This window comes from Jaculus jaculus, chromosome 9 (assembly GCF_020740685.1).
Source record: "Jaculus jaculus isolate mJacJac1 chromosome 9, mJacJac1.mat.Y.cur, whole genome shotgun sequence".
Classification (NCBI taxonomy): Eukaryota; Metazoa; Chordata; class Mammalia; order Rodentia; family Dipodidae; genus Jaculus; species Jaculus jaculus.
Window position 1 is genome coordinate 118287865 of NC_059110.1, and position 21871 is coordinate 118309735.

Consider the following 21871-nt stretch of genomic DNA (forward strand, 5'->3'; position numbering starts at 1 on the left):
CTGCTGCACCCATCTGTGAGGAACAGGGCTCATGCTCCAGGATGTGGCTGATGCCATATGTCCACTCAGCTCGGAGGGCAAGGAGGCTCATCTCATTTGCACCCCACCATGCCACTCAGCCCCACTCATTTTGGGATATGGCTTTTAGACCAGAGAACTACTGGAAAAGGGGCTGTTGGGTTGGGGGCTCCCACTCCTCAGGGACTTCTGCTGGGCTCCCTGCCCAGTGTGTGGCTGCCACTGAGACATAGCAAAGCTCAGTTTAGACCCTGCACCAGCTACTGCTGCTTAATCATACCTCCCCTCTGTCAGAAGATACAGCTAGTCAAAGATTGCTGCCTGGGAAGGGGCAGCCCCCAAGACCAGGCTATTCATTCAGCCTCTGTAATGGTTGCCAATGGTGACCACTCTGGGTGGTCCTGTTACTTGGTGATGTTAGTGTGAGCAAGGACACACAGTTGTGTGGGGAGAGGGGTTCTTAGGTTAGCCAAGTCCTGCTTGCCACCTACTATCTGGGATACCCCACCAAGAAAATGGTCAGGTGTGCAAAAATATATAGACAGGCATGTAGGCCATTAGGTCCTGTGCCAAGGCTAAGTGGCAAGGGAAGAAGACAGAGAGACAGCAGCGACAGACACTGGCTGCCATGGAGCTCAGGAAGAGCCTTGGTAGGGAGTCATACTCACTCTTCCTGTCCAGGTTCCCCAGCAGACCCTCTGCTCTGGCTCCCTAGTCGAGTAAGGGGCCCAGCCTTGCAGCACATCTGGGCTACCATGCCCTGCCTGATTGCTGAAGGGGGTGGCTAGCCTCAAACCCACTCCTCTCCAGGTAGGCACTTACATTTTGGTCTTCTCACTCTCGCCATAGTGCCAGCCATCACGGGCCTCGGGCACCAGCAGGGTGATAAGGTCGCCTTCCTTGAAGCTCAGCAGGGTGCTATTGTCACCAGCCGCATGGGAGAAAATGGCCTTGACCCGCATGCGGCCATTGCGTTCCAAGCCGGCTGCCATGGAGCTTGAACGTGGCAGTGTCTTGTTCTCAGCTGCCAGGACAATGCGGGGTGGGTGTGAGGGAATTGTCCAGAGCAGACGGAGCCCGGGCAGGAGCCCGGAGCTTGGGTGCACGTAGTAACACCACTCACAGGACAGGCTGAGAGAGCTGTTTCTTGATCAACTGGAGCCCACCCTTCAGCCCGTCTGCCTGCTCTTTGGTCACTGAGTGAGCCACAGGCAGAACCCGGCTCTCACCACACCACGTCATACTTGTGGCCGATGCACACTCCCCCAGGCACATGTACACACACAACATCCACATCACACGTATACAGTTGGACACAGTGTACATGCACACATACACACTCACAAGCCTTAGTTCCCCAGCCCGGCACCCTTACTGGCGGCATAGCTGTTCTTTGGGGTCACGCTCTTGCGCACAGGGAGTGTATTGGAGTACGAGTCGCTCAGCTTGCTCTGAGACTGCGGGGGAGACAGGGATTTGGGCTGGGCAGCCTTTCGGTCAGCCCAGGGGTTGTAGTCCTCGCTGTCCGGGCCTGCGACGCCATTCATGACAGGTACCTTCTCCTGAGCAGACATCCGCTGAAGGAAGAGGAGGCAGGGGCAGGGCGTCGCTAGGGGCCAGCTTGGGGGGGATCCGGTGCTTCCCCACCACAGGGGCCCTGGGCTCAGCACACTGGGCTTCCCCCCTGGGGAACAAGCTGCCACAAGAAGTCACCCCAAGCACAGAGTACCACCCACCATAGGCTTCCAGAGACCCAGGACTCACCCCCACAAATGGTGCCAGCTCAGGGGGCACTGGCAGGGGCTTGGCCCCAGGAATGGGGTCTGAGATGAGCAGGTTGGACTTAGAGGCTGACAGGGTGCTGGGCAGGATGGAGCCATTGCTGCTGGCCATCTGCTGCATCAGCTGCGCAGCGCGGTCTGGAACTTTGTTGGGGTCAGCACAGGCTTGCTGCCACAGAGGGAGCTTCTGGGCCAGTAACTCCTTGCCCTGGAGTGGAAGACACAGGGCAGGGAGGGGTCGGGGCAGCAGGGGTTCAGGCACTGGACACAGCACAGAGGCACCTCCCCAGGCACCATCACTGTGCACGCAGCCTCCTCAACAAGCCCCAAGGCTGCTTTTTACCAGAGGCATCTCACAGCATACAGGCCACCAAACAGACCCTGCACCTCAAAAGGAACTACCTGGAAAAGGGCCTGGTACGCACTCATATACTTTGAAGTTGGGGGAACACCAGAGGTGAGTATAAGCCAAGGCCTAATCTTGGTGGGAGTTTCCCAGGGTTCTGGAAAAAGGAGAAACAGGCAAGGCTCTCACAGCCAGCCCCAGGACTGGAAGTTCCCTTATAGACAAAAACAGTAATACCAGGAAAAGAACTACCTGGCAGGTTAGGGAGGCCAAAGCTGGGGACAAAATAGAACTGCCCAGCTATGGTCAGGCAGGCTGCTGGGGTGTGAGAAGGTGACCCTGAAGGAAATAGAAGGGCTTCCTACTCTTGGCTTTCCTTGGATACATGGGATTCTACCTCTGGCATTAAGCCGTGAACACAGAGAGGAGACACAGAATGAGGAAGCCACAGCATGATTCCGAAATCTGGGTCTGGGTCTCATCTCTGGGAGGGGATTTCAAGGGCCTGGGGAAGCTTAAGCAGCCTGACTCTCCAGGCAGCAGGCAAGTGCCCAGCCAGGGCTACAGCATGATGGGAAGGGCCACTCCCCACCAGCCACAAGTGCAGGCCTGTAGCAAGGTTTCCTGCCTGTGGTCCCTGCATGCGGCAGCATGGTAGGTTGCCTGGCACAGAAGGGTGGGCATTTTTCCTGCCCAACCCTGTCTCTACCAAAGGACACTGATGCATGCTGCCAGTTTCATATCCCTGTGCCTTACTGCAGCCACTGGTAAGTACCCACAGAGCTGAGCAGAGGCTCAGTGGGATTGCAGGGGCACAGTAGCAGAGAGGGTGTGGCCAGGGTGTGTCCCGGAGGACACAGTTGACATCCTAGCCTTGCTTTGCACCTGCCCACAGCTGAAGCAGGCCCGGGCAAGCAGGAAAAGCCTCTGGGGACAAGAGGGGTTTAATCTCCTTGGCGCCCGAAGACCAGAGCAGTGGCTTCAGGGAAGCACACTGGGGAGGTGGATGACATCTGTGTGTACTGCGCAGATCTGAAGACCAGCACCACTTACCTACCAACATGAACAAAAGACATGGCCAGGGCTTCTGTGGTCCTTTGCCTAACCAAATTTTAACCTCTGAAGGTTTTATGGAGCTGGACGTGGTAGTGCACACCTTTAATCCCAGCACTCGGGAGGCAGAGGTAGGAGGATCACTGTGAGTTCAAGATCACCCTGAGACTACATAGTGAATTGCAGATCAGCCTGGGCTAGAGCAAGACTGTACCTCAAAAAATGAAAGTAAAAAGAACTTATGGAACATGCCAGGGACATAATCTGACCCCATCTCAGTTCTTACCCATGTTAGTGACAGGGACCCACTGACCCTGCCTATTTCTGGCAAGGAGTCTGTCACCTGGGCCTTGCGTGCCCCTGGGGACTATGTCAGTCCTCTGCAAACACTGGGCCTCTGATATCAGGGTTAGTCCATCCAGGGAGGGCACCCTGCTACAGTTCCTCTACAGGAGCTGATTCCTTACAGGAGCCTATTGGTTCAGCAAGGCTGGGCTAGTTTTAGGTGTGGCATCTCCCAGGAAACAGGAGTGTGTCCTGTGACAGGAGCAGGCTATAAGCAGGTAGAGAATACATGGAGACTAGACTCAATGAGGGAAGGTCTCTCGGGGCCAGTACCCCTGAATACCCAAGCCCCACCAAGAAGCCTAGTAGCTTAATGATGTGAGAGGGCAAGGGGGATAAGGAGGTACTGAAGCCCATGGGACTATTTCTATGTCAAGAGGCGGCCACGTGTGGGGGTGGCTAAGAGCTGGGGACGACTCAGGTTCTGGGCAGGACTCATGGCTGCCCAAGAGTAAAGGAGCGGGACAGAACTGGGGTGGGGCCAGACACACTGCAGCAGCTGGTGGGGGCTACCCAGGGGTCAGGAGGAGGGAACACCATTGGGACAGTTGAGTGAAGACACAAAGTTAAGGTGCAGAGCCAGTGCTGCTGGAAGCCAGGCACGCCCGTGCCCCTGCAAGGAACACTATGAGACATTCTCCAGCCTACCACTGCAGGGCATGACTGGAGCAGAAGGGCCGACATTGATTCAGAAGGCTCAAAAACCCAAAGCCCGGATCCTCCTTGGCTGATGGTCAGCTACAGCTGCTCTTCAAACACACCCAGCAAGTTCTACCGTATCTACAAAATGCTGTGCACCCTTCGATCTGGAAATTCTTCCTTTAGGACTCAGTTCCCGAGAGGAGGTGTGTCCCAGTCTTAATGTGCCATAGTGGGAGACCGAACGCACTTTGACGTGTTCTGGAGGGTGCCAGCTAGTTCACTCCCACAAGGGAGGCCAGCCGGGAAGAGTGAGCAGACCCTGAGGCCTGGGCTGCTGGCTCACCTTAGAGTGGTAGGCGGCGGAGTTCTTGGCCACTGCACACTGCTTTTCTACCAGGAAGCAGAACCGCCTGCGCTCCTCTGTGAGTGCGGTCTTGTAGCCATCAGACACATAGTTCTCCAGCTCACCCTGCTTGTTGCTGATGGCATCGATGTACTGGGGGGTGGGAAGCAGAGAGGACAGGCTGGTGAGAGGAAAACATGGGGCAGTGCCCACACACCTTTCACAGCCCCTGCAGAGTGGAGGCTGGAAATACGGTGGTGTCCAGGGCCACATAGGAGCAGCTTGATGCTCACGTTCCTGAGGGCCATGCCTGCTGTGTGGACCAGGGTCCTGACCCCTGAAGGGGGCCCCAGTGGAGGGTTCAGGCTCATCTCCCTGGGATGAATGTAGTATGTGTGTGTATGCATGCATGCATGTGCATGCACATGCACGCACACACACGCATACCCCACATTCACTTTTGAGACGACAGAGTGTCCATTTGCAGCCAGGCAACTGTATGTCCCAGGCTTGCCTTAAATTTCAGCCCATCCGGTCTCAGCCTTCTGTGCTGAGATTACAAGCATGCCCCGCCACACCCAGCCTTCCTTGAGTTCTTCCAGAGGAGAGGAAGACATGGGTACTGGTGGCAGGTCAGGCCCTCTACAGGCTTTAGCTACAGCACGGAAGCTTCTCAATCCTCCTGTGTCACCAACATTTCTCTGGTCTCCAATTCTCAGCTGAAGAGGAGACACAAGACCCTGTCGGGGCCATGGAATGAGGACCCAGGTGAGCCACTGCTAGAGAGAAAAATACAGAGTCCTCTGGGCTCTGCTCCTGCCACTGAACAGGTGAGCATATTCTGGATGATTCCATGGAAGGCCTCACCCACGTAAAGGCATGAGAAATGGTCCCTCACCAGAGCCATATGGGTCACATACCCTGGAAGAGGACAGGCCCTCATAGAGTGAGAACTGAAAAATGAACCTAGCTCTTGACTTTGTTCCTGGGGTTACTAGGGTGTCCACTCCCTGTTGGCTTTCAGCCCTTGTAGGTGATCTACTGAAGGAGACACATGGCTAAGAGAGTATGAAACCTGCCAGGCGTGGTGGCGCACACCTTTAATCCCAGCACTCGGGAGGCAGAGGTAGGAGGATTGCCATGAGTTCAAGGTCACCCTGAGATGACAGAGTTAATTCCAGGTCAGCCTGGACCAGAGTGAGACCCTACCTTGAAAAACCAAAAAAAAAAAAAAAAAAAAAAAACGAGAGTATGAAACCTGAGTAGCCAGTACCCCCCCCCAATATACAGAATTCCTTCCCTCCATAGCTCCTAAGGCCCCAGTTCTAACTCTGACCAATGATGGTTGTCCCGCCCAGTGCTCTGAGATTCCTAGTGGATATACAATTCACCCAAGATGGTTCTCACTACAAGCTATGCTGTATGCAAGCCTCCAGATGTGACTACCATCCTGGATGTTCCAGGGTAGAGAACTTGTGGAAACTCACAGAAGCAAAGAGGAGTCAAATTCATAGAGGCAGAGGGTGGACGGGGACACCAGGTAGGGAAGAGGCCGCTGGGGTTCAGTGGGAACAGCCTCAAGCTGCCAAACTAATGTTCTGGAGATAGATGGAGGCAGTGACACTCATCAGAAAGATGGCGCTGAGGGACTGGGCATTAAGCTTAGTGATAGGTGTTTGCCTAGTGCAGGAGAGGCTCTGGGTTCCTCAGCATCACACACACACGAACACACAAAATGACAATAAAAAAGAAACAAAGAGGGCTGGAGAGATGGCTCAGTGGTTAAGGCGTTTGCCTGCAAAACTTTACGACTTGAGTTCGATTCCCCAGTGCCCACGTAAAGCCACATGCACAAGGTGGCACATGTATCTGGAGCTCATCTGCAGCAACTTGAAGTCCTGCCATGCCTCTTCTCTCTCTTTCCTTCCAAATAAATTAAAAAAAAATTTTTTTTGAAGTAGTGTTTTGCTCTAGCCCAGGCTGACCTGGAACTCACTATGTAGTTTCAGGGTGGCCTTGAACTCACAGTAATCCTCCTACCTCTGCTTCCTGAGTGCTGGGATTAAAGGTGTGTGCCACTATGCCCAGCTAATTATATATATTATATATATGCATATATATACATTATATATATATACATATACATATGTGTATGTGTATATATATATATACATACATACATATATATATATATATATATATATATATATATATATATATATATATATAACTTATTTATTTGACAGAGAAAGAAGGGGGGAAGAGAGACAGAATGGCAACTCCAGTCACTGCAAACAAACTTCAGACACATGCACCCCTTTATGCATCTGGCTAATGTGGGTCCTGGGGAATCGAACCTGAGTCCTTTGGCTTTGCAGGCAAATGCCTTAACCGCTAAGCCATCCCTCCAGCCCTAAAAATATTTTTGAAAAAAGAAACAAAGAGGGCTGGAGATGTAGCTTAGTTGGTAAGAGTACCTTCTTAGCATGCACCAAGCCCACCACATAAATTCATGCATGGTGGCACATGCCTGTAAATGCCAGTACTCTGGAGGTAGAAGCAGGAAGATCCAAAATGCAAGTTCATCTTAGCTGCATAGTGAGTTCAAGATCAGCCTGGGATGCTTGAGACCTTGACTCAAAAAATAAACGGGGCTGGAGAGATGGCTTAGCAGTTTAGGTGCTTGCCTGTGAAATCTAAGGACCCAGGTTTGATTCTCTAGATTCCACGTAAGCCAGATGCACATGGTGGTTTGTAGTTTGTTCGCAGTGGCTGGAGACACTGGCACACCCATTCTCTGTCTCAAATAAAAATAAATGTAAAAAATTTTAAAATATGGAGCCAGGCATGGTGGCATATGTCTTTAATCCCAGCATTTCGGAGGTAGAATTAAGGAGGATCACTATGAGTTCTCGTCTACCCTGAGACTACATATAGTGAATTCCAGGTCAGTCTGGGCTAGAATGAGACCCTACCTCAAAAAACCAAAATAAAAATATAAAACGGAGAAAATGCTTCATGTCATTGAGCTGTGCATTCATGAACAGTTAAAATGGTAAACTGTAGTAGTTACATGTATTTCATGTTTAAAAGAAAGTCTTAAAAATAGGTACAAACCACCTACACTGAAAGACCATGGAACAAACAGCCGCTCACTGTGAGAGGCGTCACAGGCAGGAACTCATCGAGGTGATCTGGGGGACGAGCCATGAGTAGTCCCTGCCTGTAGGACGAGAGGTGGGGAACTCTTGTCCAGGGGCCTGCCCCTTGGTAGGGTGGACCCCAGGGGGGACTGTGCTGCCCTTCCATAGTCTGGCTGGCAGAGGATGTATCTGAGGCCTGGTGGCAGTGTGTGACAGTCCTGTAGCTGAAACCTCCCTTTACAGTTATCCTGTAGCCCAGCCTGTTCTTATGTCAAGGAAGAGCTGATTCACACCCAGATCCCTTGGGCTATAGAGCTGAGTAGGGATGGGCAGAAATTTTCATCACAAAAATGCAGGTAAGCCTGTGGATAGTTGTGAAAGGCTGAAATGACCCCTCCCCAGCGTACTTCCTGGGTCCCTGTCATGTCTGGCTCCCTGTGCACACCATCAGGGCTAAATCCCATCAACCAGAACAGCTTTTGCAAAGTGCTTCCTAAGGCAGTCATCCTCCAGCAGGGGGCAGGCCTGAGTTGCCAGGGTGTCTCGAGGCTGACTCACAAGCCACCTCAGAGCTCTGACTCAGCAAGGGTAGGCGGCTGAGTTGTGGGCGTGGGCAAGAGGGGGTTGGAGCAGGCTGTTCCCTCGGTACCTCCCCCACAGGTTCAGCTGGAGGGTTGGACAAGGGGAGCCCAGCTGGATGGGGGCTGGTCTCCAACGTGGCCACCAATGCAGTGCTGATTGTATGCCAGCCAGTATGAGTATCCCCAGGGTCAGGTCTGCCCAACCCTGTCACCAAACCTAGAAACTCTGCTCCTTCTGTCCCTGCAGAGCTGCAGCCTCCGCGCGGAACTAGTTTTCCCCCAGGGCCACCTTAAGAATACTTGTCTGACTACCTCCACCCCCAAATCAAGGTGCCAGTGAACAGGCTGCCACAGCCTCTAGAGGGGCGGCCAGGTCCCTGCCACAGAATCTGCAAGGTGGGACCCAGAACCGTTCCTGGGAGGAGAGGAGGAATGCCAGGTCACAGGCCCGAGGGCAGACCTGAGGAATATTCCAGCATGACTGGAACGCTGCTGTCTTGAGGTGGTGGCCGCTGCCTCCTCCCCCTCTCATCCTCCTCCTCCTCCACAACGCTGAGTACTTTTCCTCTGCTTATGCAATGTGTGCCTACCAAGGCCTCCTGCGCCCTGAACCTCCCCTGCACACTGAGGCTCCTCTGCGAAGTGGGGGGTGGGCCTTTCAGCCTTGTGGGCCCCAGCAAGGGCTATGCGGAGGGCTCCAGGGTAGCCATGGAGGCTTATTGCTGGCTGTGCTCCGGCCTCTGTCTAGGTGCCAGCTCCTTCCCAAGCTTTATGGCAGGAGACGGGATAAAGACCGGCAGGCTCAGGGTCCACGAGGACTGTAACTGCCTGTCCATCACCCACAGCAACAGCAACCACTGGCCTGCAGGGCCCACTCATTCCACCAACAACTGCCTGGGAGTTGGGTGCTGTAGCCTTCAGAGCTGAGGAAGGTCAGGACACCTCAAGGGCCCTGACTTTGGACAGTGCACATGGAGAGACCCAAAACTTGGCAGCCAGCTCAGGAGGTACCTGAGTCAAGAATGTCTGCACTGTCCTTAGGCCACTGCCCTCTTCCCCTGGGCTTTATTAGGGACAACTACATTGTAGAAGGGGCTCAGCAGTGCTCCATGCCCTTGCGAGAGGCTGAGGACGGGGAAGGGTGCCAGCTACAGTCCGCACCATGTCATTATTTAGGAGACTTAGAGGAGAGGCATCTCTTGGAACAGTCACCTAGGACAGAAGTATAAACCAGGCCACATGGCCCCCTGGGTTCCCTCACCCTGACAACAGCACCTTCCACACTGAAGCCTGAAGCCAGCCGGCTGCCCACCACCAGCGGTTTCTGGGTTTGTAGGCTGCACACTGCCTTCATAGTGAGGCCCTGGGCTCCCTGTGGTGCAGTGCACAGCGCAGGGCAGCGGCCTCATTAGCAGGATGGTCTGGCAGCCTCTATGCTGGGGGGAGTGGCGTGTCACTTTTTAGGTTTCCACTCACTCGTGCTGTCCCCAGGAGCATTATCACTTCACAGGACAGAAGACAGGGTGTCAGAGCCCCCGCCTGGGGGGAGGCAGGAAGGAGGGATGTACACTACCACACACTCACATGGACAGACGTCAGCTTCAGCATGACTTGGGAGAGGGTCAAGCTTCAGCCTAGGTCCCGAGGCACTTGGCTATGGCACAGCCAAGTCTGTCAGATTTGCAGCTGCCACTTCTGTCCAGGAACAGTCAACTTCTCTGACCTCCCTTTCCAATAACGCCTCACAGAGGCAGATCCTGGACACTTGGGTCAAATGAGGAGTGTCTCCTCAGAAGGGGACAGTGAAGAATGGGGATAAAGGGGTGACCACCTTTCAGGGCTTCAGGCCCCTCAAGTAGTGGGGTGAACAGGGTACTCCAGTATGGGGGAAGGGTAAGCTTTCTGGAAAGTGTCCAGTATAGAACACAGCACATAGCTGCACCACCAAGGGCTTGGCAACAGGCCATTTAAAATGGCATGAAGCCTGTCCCCACAGTGGCCAGGCTCCTGCTGTCCCCGCCCGCCCCATGCTGCCTCACAGCTCCTTGCTTAGCTGGGTGCTATGGCGACGGCACTATAGAAACGCCCAGCTGAAAGCATTTTTAAGACCCACAAAAAACGCTCCCACTTAGTCACCCCAGTTCAACAGCCCTGTAATCCGAGAAGACAGAAGTGATCAGAAAGTGTGTCTCTTCTACTCCAGAGCCAGCCAGTGACTCAGAGGGGGGAGGGGTGTTCTAGAAAAATCCGAGGCTGTTGTGTTTCACCTCATCCCATGGCAATTGAAGCTTTCCCATAACTATCAAACCTGTGGACTGCCCAAGGTCCCCAGCTCATAAAAATGGGAGGTAAACCTCACTGTTACCACTGGAAGCCATGACTTCCAACCACATGGCTCAGAGCCCCTCAGCTCTGCTGTGTGAGGGAGGACAGCAAGAATCTGACACCCCACATTGTCAGATATCATTGGGGACCTGCTGACTGCTACCTCTGTCTCTGGTCTAAAAGGACAGTTCAGTGCACAGAGCCTTGAGTTGTGAGCCTGGTTAGGCAGGGCCATGAGGGGTGGCTCCGAGGATTTCATGTCCCATTATAAACTTCATCCCACATGAGCTCAGGACAAGATGGGGCGAGAGCTATCTTGCCTATGGGCTGGCAGAGGGAAGGGCTGGATACTCTACTCTGAAAGGAAAACGACTATGGTTCAACAGCACACTTCAAAATTCACTGCTCAAAGCCATCTGCTAACGGCCCTTGGTGACCCAGGCCAAGGTTTGCCTCTGGGTGGTAATTAGGGCTGGTGGAGGTTGTGAGGGTGGCCCCAGGATGGCAGTTATGGACAGGAGGAGTTCCCTGAGTTAATCACCTTACTGTGGCACTATGTGAAGCTGCTGCTGGAAGGTCTTGCCAGACAGCAGGACCACACTTTTGGACTTCCCTGCCTCCCGTCTATTTGCTGGGATGAGCGCGGGCTCAGACACTGGGCACGCCTGGTTCAGCTCCTGGTGGCCCAGCCTTTGCTCTTGTCCACTGTGAAAAGCTACGCTGTGGTTATTCTGTCTCTGCTTTGTTAGTTATACAGAGCGAGAGTGCAGCCTAAGCAGGCAAAACACCATGTGAACTCAATTGAGATCCTGAGGGGCCAAAGCCACCTTCGCAGCCCTGTGTCCTAGATGAACAAGACACAGGTTACCGGACCGGAGAGGCTGTGGTCCCACCCCCATCGACCAGGGCGTGGAATCGTTCCCTCCTTTGTCTCTCAGGGAACATGTGAAGGTGGATGTGGCAGGGATACTGATTGTCCTTCCATGGCCTCAGAAAGCCCCAGGCAAGTAAAGGAGGCAGGTACATTCCATGCTCCTACAGCAGCCAGTCCCATATGGGCAGTGGCTTGGCTGCCCAGGAGCCCCTGGCAGATCCTGCAGGGCCCTTCCACTCAGCCTGGAGTGATTCGGAATGAGCTTAGGTCTATCTGGTCTGTCCACTCACTCCAGCTGCTTCTGTCTGGACTCTCACATGGTCTTTGGGGCCGTAACGCTGTGCTGGGCCTTGGCTGCTCCTCTCTCACTACCCAGACCATGCATGTGGGCAAAGAAAGGCAAACCGCTCACTCACACCCAGGCCTGGCACACACCTAAGGCACACAGCACAGGCAGATGCACAGGCAGATCTAACCAGCACCACAGTCCCTGGCCAGTCATCTTAACCCACTCCACTCTGGAGGGTAAGGGCTGCCGGTAAGGGAGGGGTTGACGAGTCGCACAGAGCCTGTCCTGTTTTAATAAGAGCTAGGTTGGAGAAAGGGTCAAGTGGGACAAAAATAGAAGAAATCTAGTCCCAAAGACTACAGAGGGGATTGTGTAGATGACGTCCCAACTCTGCTCAGGACATGCAGTGAGGCTGGGCATGAGGGACACAGCCTAAGGGGAGGTTTCACCAGATCCACTCAGCCCCTTTGGTCAGGAGTACTGGGGACACTGGCTGGTCAGAGGACATCACCCCTGGGGGAGAGAGACAAGCTGGACAGAGCGGTGCCTCCTATCTCCTGGAGCCAGGGTCCTCCTCCAACATACCCAGTGAATGCAGAAGTGGCCCTTGAGACACACCTCTCTCCTTCTGCCTTCAGAAGGGGTGAGGCCTGGGTTTGCTCGGAGCCCCTTCCTGTCTTTTATTTCCCATTTCCTCAAAAGCCCTGTGGAGTTTCAGATCCCTCTGTTTCTGAGCTGGATGGGACTAGGACCACAACACGGGACACAGGTTTGTCCTTTGTCCCATGTGGCATTCCACTGCCCCCCAGGAGACCACCCCTTTCTCACCTCACGTGCACAGGGGCTTCCTTCAACCTGGCTGGAGCCCTTGTGGAGTGCATGTAGGAGGACAGGGGTATGGAGGGGCTACCATCTCCAGACCACACCAGGAGCCTCTTGGAACTTTCCCCTCCTTTTTTTAATGAAGGGGAGAGAATTGGCACACTAGGGCCTCTAGCTGCTACAATCAAACTACAGATGTGTGCAGCACCTTGTGTACGTACGCCACCTCAGGGACATGCATCACCTTGTGCGTCTGGCTTAGGTGGGTTCTGAGTTGAACCTGGGTCTTTAGGCTTCACAGGCAAGTGCCTCAACCACTAAACCATCTCGCCAGCCCACCCCTTCCTAAAAAAATTATTGTATTTATTGGGGGAAGTACAAAGCCAAGGAAAGGCGCCCATATGGCTAGAGATCCCATATGGAAGGCCTGGAGAACTGTGGAAAGAACAGAGAGAAAAGAAAGCCCAAGGAGCTCCTGCTGGGGGAAAAGGGCCCATGTGTAGAGTAGGTGCTGTGGGGGCTCGCCCTCAGCCCAGCCGAGGGAAAACTCTCCCACAGCTGGAAGTTCCCAAGCAGTCAGAGCTCCCCGTCCTTTTATATAGAACTGTCCCGTCCCAATTAGTGCCCCAAATGCCTCTAAGCTCCCATTCCCTGACCTACAATTAAAATTAGTTCTTTCTGTGGAGATCCCATCACGTGGCTCAGTTTTGAGTTCTGAACATGGCAGGCTAGGTCTAGACCCAGCACCTAGACAGCCATCACCTACAAATCTGGACAAGCATGCTGGTTCTCTTCTCTCCTCCCTTCCTTTCTTCTTCCCTCCCCTCTCTCCCTCTCTCTGCAGTCTGACAATTTAAATCTCCCCACTCCACACAGATCCATTCCTGTACCCTTTTACACCTGTGAGAAAGATCATCCTTTTGCAAGAAGCCGGTCCTTATTCCATCTTGGCACACAGAGGCCAGCTTCTGGCAGAGCCTGACAGCAGCTAGGGAGAGCAGCACAAGCTGGGGACCCTCTGCCAAACTGGTACCCCTGAAAGCTTAGAGCTGCCCCTAAATTCTATGGGCTCAGCTCCCTCAAGCTTTACTGCCTCAGGGTTCTCTAGTGACCTCTCACCCCCTAGAGCCCCAAGAATTCTCAACACACACAGGTGAAGAGGTTCAGAAGCAGTGACAGGCTCCACATACAGCACTGACCCTAGCCACCTCTCAGGGCACAGAAGGGAGCCATGTCTACTAAGCACACCTTGGAGCCTGAGGCACCACACTTGATGAGACCAGGGTTGCGGGGACTGAGGGTGCCTGGCATAAGCATCTCCTCTTAATGGCGGTCAGCAACAGGACCCAGGCTTTAACATGGCCAAGGGTCTCAAGTCGGGCCCGGGTGCCAGCCACATGGTGCCCCCACACAGGAAATCCCAACACCAGCCTCTACACTTCCCTTGAACCCCTGGGCCACACCATGGCCAGGCCCTGTGTGGCTCTGGCCATACCTAGCTGGAGACCTCAGGTACACAAAAGGGTGTCACCAGGAGCAGGGAAAGGCCTGTAGGTGGGCAGAAATGGCAGGCCAACTAAGTGGAGACCCCTGATTGTCTGCTCTATGTGCCCCTAGACACACTCAGCTACCCCAGGGCTCAGGATCACCTCCAGTCCAGCAGTCAGGTCCCTGGACTCCTAGTTAACTCCAAGAGCCCCAAAAGACCAGAATCCTGCCCTCACCCACATGACAGAGTGTGTGTGTGGTACCTCTGCCTCGGGGCAGGGAACCACCCTCAACGCTGCCAGTCACCCAGAGGCTGCCGCTCACAGAGAAGATGACATCCCGAAGTCCAGGCAGTGTTTCCGGGGTCTGGCTAGAGATCTCTGAGTGGCTCCTCACTGAGCTCTGCTGTGGACTGAACCCAGTAGCAGGCCAGACGAGGAGTCAGCAGCTTTAGATGGGAACAGGGGCCTGCATGTCCTTTCCCTGGCCACCAGGACCTCACTGGTGTTTTCATGTCCATGATGACCTCTGTGAGGCCAACTTGAGGGTCAGGGTCTTGCAGAGGGGTGGAGACTGAGCAGGAGTAGAGATATGATATGGCAGAGGGACGGGACTTTGCAGAAGGACGGGGCCTGAGGAGGGCCCCTTGAGCATGGTGGACGGACAAGGCCTCAAAGGGTGAGTGAGCCTTGTTAGTTCATTTCTCTTCTTTAAGAGGGGGCTGCTACAAAGGCCCTAGCAGCCACACCCTGAAGCAGAAGTCAGACCTTGACCCCTGGGCAAATTTGTAACCAAACTTGGAAAGGGTCCCGCTTGAGCGACCTGGGAGATAGGGTTATTCTAGCAAGGCTGACAGATCAGTCACTCCTCCCCATCCCCCGCCCAAATGGTGGCCAGTGTGCCTCTGCCCAGTTTAGAGGGACCCAGGGCTATTATATACCAAATACCCTCTATCCTCAAACTCAGATGTTAGGTGAAGGACTCCCAGTGCCCTTACGTGCCCTCATGGGAAGCAGGATGTTCTCTCACCACCCTCAAGAACAATCTGGCCTGGTGGTGCAGGCCTGTAATCCTAGCTATCTGGGAGGTGGAGGCAGGAAAATACAAGTTCAAGGCTTGCCTGGCTTACAAAGTGAGTTCAAGGCCAGACGAGGGAACTCTTGGAACCTAGCTTGGGCAACGAGACACCATAAGAAAGGGGAAGAGGAGGGAGGGAAGAAGGGCAGAAGAGGGAGAAAATTTAAAGGGCTAGGGATATAGCTCAGTGGTAGAGCACTTGTCTAGCACAGTTGAGGCCTTTGTTTCACTCCCCAATACCACAAAAACAAGTAGAGACAACTGGGCGCCAATAGGTCCAGCCTGCCCCGAGCTGCAGGCCAGAGACATACAGGACAGCCTTCCCAAGAGCAAGATTCCAGAAATCAAACACTCAGTCTGTTAAGCATTGAAGTGTAGTTTCCCACAGAGAAGGGGGTCTAGAGGTGCAGAGTAGGGATCCAACGAGAGGCGTCATAGCACATGTGCACTCCGAAGAAGGCAGGTAGGAGGGCGCCACCTCAAAAACAGGGACAATGAGTTCAGAGAGGGTAAGAACGGTGCCCAAGTGAGACAGGCCACCCCAGGGCCACCTGCAGGTACCATGGAAGGCAGAGCGACTTCAAGTTCTTGAACAGAGAGATAGTTCAGTGAGAGCCCTAGAGACAGGGTAGCAAAGGGTCCCCACAGGCTGCACAGCCACGCTGTGAGAACAGGTGAAAGATGTGTTCAAGGCTGCCTCTTAGGCCCGAGAAGGAAGGTCAGCTTGGGGCATTTCCAAGGGAGGCGGCGCGCCTGGAGTCGGGAGGCAGAGTCTCATCAGGTGTTACCGCGAGCCAAGCGGCACAGGGCATCTCTAGTAGGCCAGAGGCACCCATGCCCGGGGCACTACTACGGCCCCAGAACTTGCTTTATCTTCCTTCCCAGATTGCATTGGGCTCTCCATACAATAACTGTCCTGGGGTCGTTCTCTGATCACCCAAAGCCTGGTACCATGTTCTACCCCAGGCAGGCCTGTGGACTGGGAGGACCTCACACCTCAGAACACCTAAGATGGACAGGCACAACTAACCAGAATGTCACCACCCAACTCCGCTTCTGCTCAGACACACGTCAGGACAGATACACTGGAGATACACCCTTGTCCTCCACACGAGCTGAGAAACTCAAACTTCAGAACCACACACAAGACGAGAGGAGAGGTGGCCATAGGCAGCCAAGGGGGCAAGTCTTAAATATGGGCTCTGTGACCAGGTGGCAGAGACCAGGATGGCTAGGGCTCCCTTCAATAGAGTTGGCATTAGGGAGGGCATGGGATGGAACACAGCTGAAGAGAGAGAGTGAAAAAAAAAAGTAGAGGCCTGGGGAACCCCAGGCCAGTCCTTAATCAGATCAAAACTGAGGCCACAGCTTAGTCTCCACCTGGTCCTCCCCCTCCCTGAGCCTCATGACTCCCACAGCTGGGTCCCGGTTATAGCACAGGTGCAGCTAGAGACTCAGAGGGTGGCCACAGCACAGGGCCATCTGATGCAGGGCAAGCCTCAGGCTGAGCACGCAGCGCCTCGACCATCCTTGTAAAGACAGGCTGTTCAGCTGTGGATGGGAAGACACTGATCTTGGAATGAAAGGAATGATGCTCTCACGCCGCAACATGAACGAACCTTGAAGATGCACTCAGTGCAGGACGCCAGACACCAAAGTCACACGGCATGACTCGGTCACGGCCAGCGTCTGGAACATGGAGGTCTCTGTAGACAGAGATCAGGCAGGTGTTCCTGGGAGAGGGAAGGGGTGGCGGGGGCTGAGGGTGACTGCCAATAAATAAGTATGGGATTGGTAAAATGCTCCAAAACTGACTAGGGTGAAAGTTGCATGGCTCTATGAATGTACTCAAAACCACTTGTTGGGCTGGAGAGACGGCTAGGTGGTTAAGGTGCTTGCTTGCCTGCAAAGCCAAAGGATCCCAGTTTGATTCCTCAGAACCCACATAAGTCTGATGCACAAGGTGGCACATGCCTCTGGAGTGCATTTGCAGCAGCTTAGGGCCCTGGTGCACCTCCACACTCTCTCTTTCACTCTGCCTCTTTTTCTCTCTCAAATAAATAAATAAAACATATTTTTTAAAAACCACTTGTCTATACTTGGGTAGGTATTACACAGTCTGCGAGTATATTCCAATAAGCTTCTTACCAGGAGAAAAAGACAAGCCAGCTCAGTGGCCCCACCCCACCCCCATGATTAGGATGTCAAACCAGTTGCTGGAAAGTTCTTCACACTTGGGAGGTCAGCACAATCTAGCCTGTAGGGCCAACACCTGCCCTCCTGTGGCATCCTCAGAGAGTAGAATTGCAAAGACATCACAAGCGGTGGAGAAAGGGAAGAGCCATGTACCCACGACACATCGTGCTTTCTAACTGCACTCACACTGAGGAATCGAAGAGCATGACTCAAGATGGCCCATGGTGGCCTCTTGTGACAGCCTCAGGCTGCATGTGCTTTGGGGTCCTGAATGGTCATTAACATTGACCAAAGCAACGATGCTAGAACTAGAAAAACAGGCTTGATGTGATACGGGGAAGGCATGAACTGTAGTGCCACTTCACACAGGGAGAACCTGCAGATAGCAGCAGGGACCTTCTGCTTCCTGCTGTCGCTGGCTCTCTATGTAAGGACCATCAGCCTGAGTCTCATCTCCCACTGTCCAGGCCTGTCCTCTTAGGGCAACCTGGCTCACAAGAGTGCCCCAAACCTGTGTGTGCTCAGAGCACCAAAGAGACATCACATATCTTGGGTGGGTACATAGTCCCATTGTCTAGGGGTGCTGCCCTCAAGAGCCTGATGGCAGAAGAAGAGCCATATCCTGCCCATGCCAGGGCCCAGTAGCTGGTGGATTTTACTGGCATCTCCTCTGTAAACACTAGCTGTTCTTCTATGATTGGGTAAGGGCTTTCTGGGCCTGCTCAGTGGTCAGGACACTGTCTAGGGTTCTGATATATGTGTCATGTATGCCATCCTGTCATTTACAATGTCCAAAACTGTAGCAAGATGAGCACACCCTACCTAAAATGCTGGCAGAACAGTGAGAATGGCCTCAGGAGCCTCCTGGGCCATCTGTTGCAGTCAACCTTGTCCATCTAGCCTGAGGTGGGCTCACAAGTTGGTCAGACTACCAGTCCGGGGTTAGCTCCTGGGTTTCTGTGTCTGTAGCTAAGAAAGTTCTGGTAGCCTTGGCTGAGAGCAGAGCAGGGGGTGGGAGTACTCGGGGGCTGAGCTGACCATCCCTCCAGTCCAGGGACAGGGACACTCACTTTTTAGGAAAGCAGAACAAGCCTTGCGCAGCCATGCCTGGGGGCACGGCCCTCCCTGGCAGGGATGCAGACCATGGGCAGGTGGGGAGAAGGGGAATGAGGTCTCGGGCAGCCCCACCTGCAGCTCCTTGTCCGAGTACTTCTGAGGGTTCTTGCTCCCCTGGCTCTTCTTCCGGAGTTTCTTCAGCTCAGCCTGACACTTGTCCAGAGCATCACCTTTGCTCCTTTGTTCTGTCTGGTACTTCTTCAGCGCAGCCTGAGTCCACAACAGAAGCAGAGGCTTGTAGGCCACCTGGGCAGCTTGATGCTGCTCTCCTCGGCCCTCCCAACTCTCGAGTTGCAGCAGACTCCAGCCGGCCATAGCCGGGCACAGGGGCACAGCTGCAGACCTTCCTGTGGCCCTCCCATGGCTGACCCCCAATCCTCAAGATGAAGATCAGACCTAGGAAACAGTCTGGCCTCACTCCCTGCCCAGGAAGTTAGGTGGAGACCACAAACTTCTGTGAGTATTGCCGGGAGCTTTGGCTGACATACAAGGACAGCAGGTTCTTCGGGGAGGCAAGGCCAAGCCCTAAGCCATTTGACAAGCAGCCGAGAGGCCGGTGAACCACACGGACATCAGAGGTCACGAGCAGAGGACATGAGCACTAAGGCAGAGAGCTACCTGGATGGGAGCCTAAGGGAGCTGGAGACCTTCAGACCTAGGGACAGAGTGTATGCAGAGACAGGAGCTAAAGCCTGGCAGCCTGGGTGGTCCAGCAAGTGTGGGGTGGTGCATACTTACACTCAGGTACCTGGAGTCCAGCTCCACCTTCTGCTCCAGCTGAGTGAGCAGCTCATTGTGAAAAGACTTCAGCTGGACACGAGGAGAAAAAAGACCAGCAGTCAGTTCTACTACTACATGGAGGCGAGGGCAGTCTGGACATAGGCACCCAGGGAGGAGGAACTGTCAGCCATGAGCGCCATGGAGTTAGGAGGCTAAGAAGACTGAAAAGTAGATGCACAGAAGCCCTAGGCAGCCAGGGACACAGGAACTGTCTCTCCTCACCATCCATCCTCTGCTTAGGTCCCCTCAGGGGCTGACAGAAGCTGGACCTTAACAGAAGACCCCTTGCTGTAGGCTGGATACTAGGCCCTGGCCTGGGCTGCCACCAGGGTCCAGATGGCTCTTCTCTGGCCTGATACTCACCGACTGCCGCTTGACCCCAAGGCTAGCTGAGCATGAGACCCCTCTTCCCCGGGGCTCTCCTATACTGAGGTACCCCTAGTCATTTCCTAGGCTGTTCAGTGTGGCTTGCATGACTTATAGCCCAAGCCCAGGGCACATCTAACTTTAGCTTTCGCCCCATGACTGTTGATGATCCCAGACACAGGGCCAAAGCACGTAGCCTGACTGCCCTGTTCATCTGTGTTTGCCCCTTGCACACAAGAAGGGCCCAGAGGCCATACTCACCATCTCTTCCAGCTGGTTCTGAATTTGCCGGTGGACCTCAGCCATCTGGAAGAGGACATCCCCTGGAAGGAAAGGAAGGGAGGGGGTCAGGTACTTCCATCCATTGTGTCCCACCCCAGGCTGAACAGAAGCCACTGTGGTCAGAGGGAATTCTGGGGCAGGGGCAGATGAGAAGGGCAGGGAAAGAAGGGAGTTAGGTCCAAAGCATGTGGTGCCCTTGCCCCTCCTGTGTCTCCTGTGTCTGCACTGAGGAGGTCTACGAGAAGGCAAGAGACTGTGCCCATGCTTAGTCCCTTGGGCCACCAGGCCTCAAGCTTATTCACAGATGCCCACTCTCCACCCGGAGACAAGCAGACAAGCATCCCTCAAAGAACATGTGGGCAAAGAACATTACTCTCTCTAACCCCAGAGCCCTCACTGCCCAGTGCCATGGGAGACAAGAGACACCCAGCTACACCAATGTTTCCAAGCCCTGGCTCACCATCCAGGTTGAACGCCAGTCTGTGAGTGGTCTCAGGACCACCTACCCTGCTAGAGTTCATTGCCTTTTCTACAAACCAAGTTCCGGACCTCAGGGATCAGCAGTGCTGGGTGGCCCAGCAGCCATGCACATGCCTGGCTCTGTGAGTGCTTTCCCAGCTTGGCAGCACTTGGAGGACATTGATGTCTCTCAGGTCCCTTCGGAAAGGCAGACAGACAGCATCTCAAAGATGAGAGTCATCTGGGTACTATTGAGACTCGTTCATGCCCACGTGCCCATGGGGTACCCTCCAGCCTGGGCCACTTTCTACATTTGCCTGGTGCTGAGCTGAACCCTTTTTCTCAGTCTATAGTCACTGCCAAGCTTCACTCGTCACCACAACCCTACTTTTGAGAAAGAGGTGACAGAGGAAGCTGAGAGGGAGAGGCCCTAAAGACCAGAGGCTCAGCACACTTCCTAGGCAAGATGGTGACAAAGTCAGCAGAGCTCAGCAGAACCTCTGAGCTGATGCCCAGGTCTGACGGCTCCAGGTCAAGGTACACGTGACCTGAGACCCTCAGGGCCATCCAACTCCTCTGCAGCAGAGGCTCAGCCCCATTTGCAAGGCAAGTGGTCTCATTTTCTCATGTGCAGAGGAAGGCATGAGGAGCCAGCAGTTTAGTTCTACTCATCTGACTGGGAACTTTGCTAAGCAGCCCTTTGGGGAGCTCCCAACACTGACCAGGAGCCATGGGCACAATGCCTGTGCCTGCCTGAAGGGAGGGACACTTGCTGCTAAGCCCTGTTCCCTGAGTCCCTCCAGACACAGGGCCTTTCTCCCTGGCGGGGGTCCTTTTACTGCCAGCTAGAAACCAGAGCATGTCCTCTGACATCTACAGAAACCCCGGCAGGATGAAGCCTTATGCCAGGACCCCTTTTGGCCTTAGGAGTTACAGCTGCTCTGGAATGGTCTCAGTCTCACGAGCTGCTGTTTAAACCTCAATGAACACAGGGGCACTGAGCACTGACCGACAGGCACTTGACAAGTCAGCCTCCTTTACCAGCACAACTCCTAAGCCTGTACCCGCCTCCTGATCCCCAATGGGCAGGTCAGCGCTGCTTGACATCAGTGGTCTCTGGTGCACAGGAAAGGATCAGCCGAGGTCAGCAACCAGACCCAGGACCCATCCCAGTCAGTAGCAACCAGCTGGCCTGCCTCCTCTTCACAGGGTCATCTGTGGTCAAAAATGTACACTGGACAACTCCCTGAGCTTTACACAAGCCACCAACTTCAACTGGAAAGACATCTATTAAGTCATCACAGGAGATGTCATGCCAGAACCCTCGGCGCAAGCATTTGACTATCACCCAGAGCTCCAAGCACCAGCATGACCACAGGCCTGGTCACTGTCGTGTAGCTTAGCACTACAGGGTGAGGACACAAAGGCAGGCCCAGGAACTGCACGCGTGGAAACTAGAGGGCTGCCACTATTGTGGAAGTCTCCCACGGTCAGTGACCTTGTTACTGCAAATGGTTGGGGATAACCTGTATGCTGAGCGGAGGG

The 21871-nt window shown here is 54.1% G+C and overlaps 1 protein-coding gene across 4 annotated transcripts in view; it reads right to left on the minus strand.

The window, feature by feature from the left end:
* The window catches only part of Baiap2 (BAR/IMD domain containing adaptor protein 2), a 68368-nt gene that overhangs the window by 8933 nt on the left and 37564 nt on the right, over positions 1-21871 (minus strand). For all 4 annotated transcript variants that reach the window (XM_045159362.1, XM_004655261.3, XM_004655260.3 and 1 more), the window contains exons 4-10: positions 19847-19908; positions 19178-19249; positions 18512-18649; positions 4529-4681; positions 1783-2007; positions 1394-1595; positions 841-1042 (exon numbers count right to left, since the gene is read on the minus strand). In XM_045159362.1, coding sequence (XP_045015297.1) covers positions 841-1042; positions 1394-1595; positions 1783-2007; positions 4529-4681; positions 18512-18649; positions 19178-19249; positions 19847-19908 — 1054 coding nt within the window. The remainder of the gene's footprint in view (positions 1-840; positions 1043-1393; positions 1596-1782; positions 2008-4528; positions 4682-18511; positions 18650-19177; positions 19250-19846; positions 19909-21871) is intronic.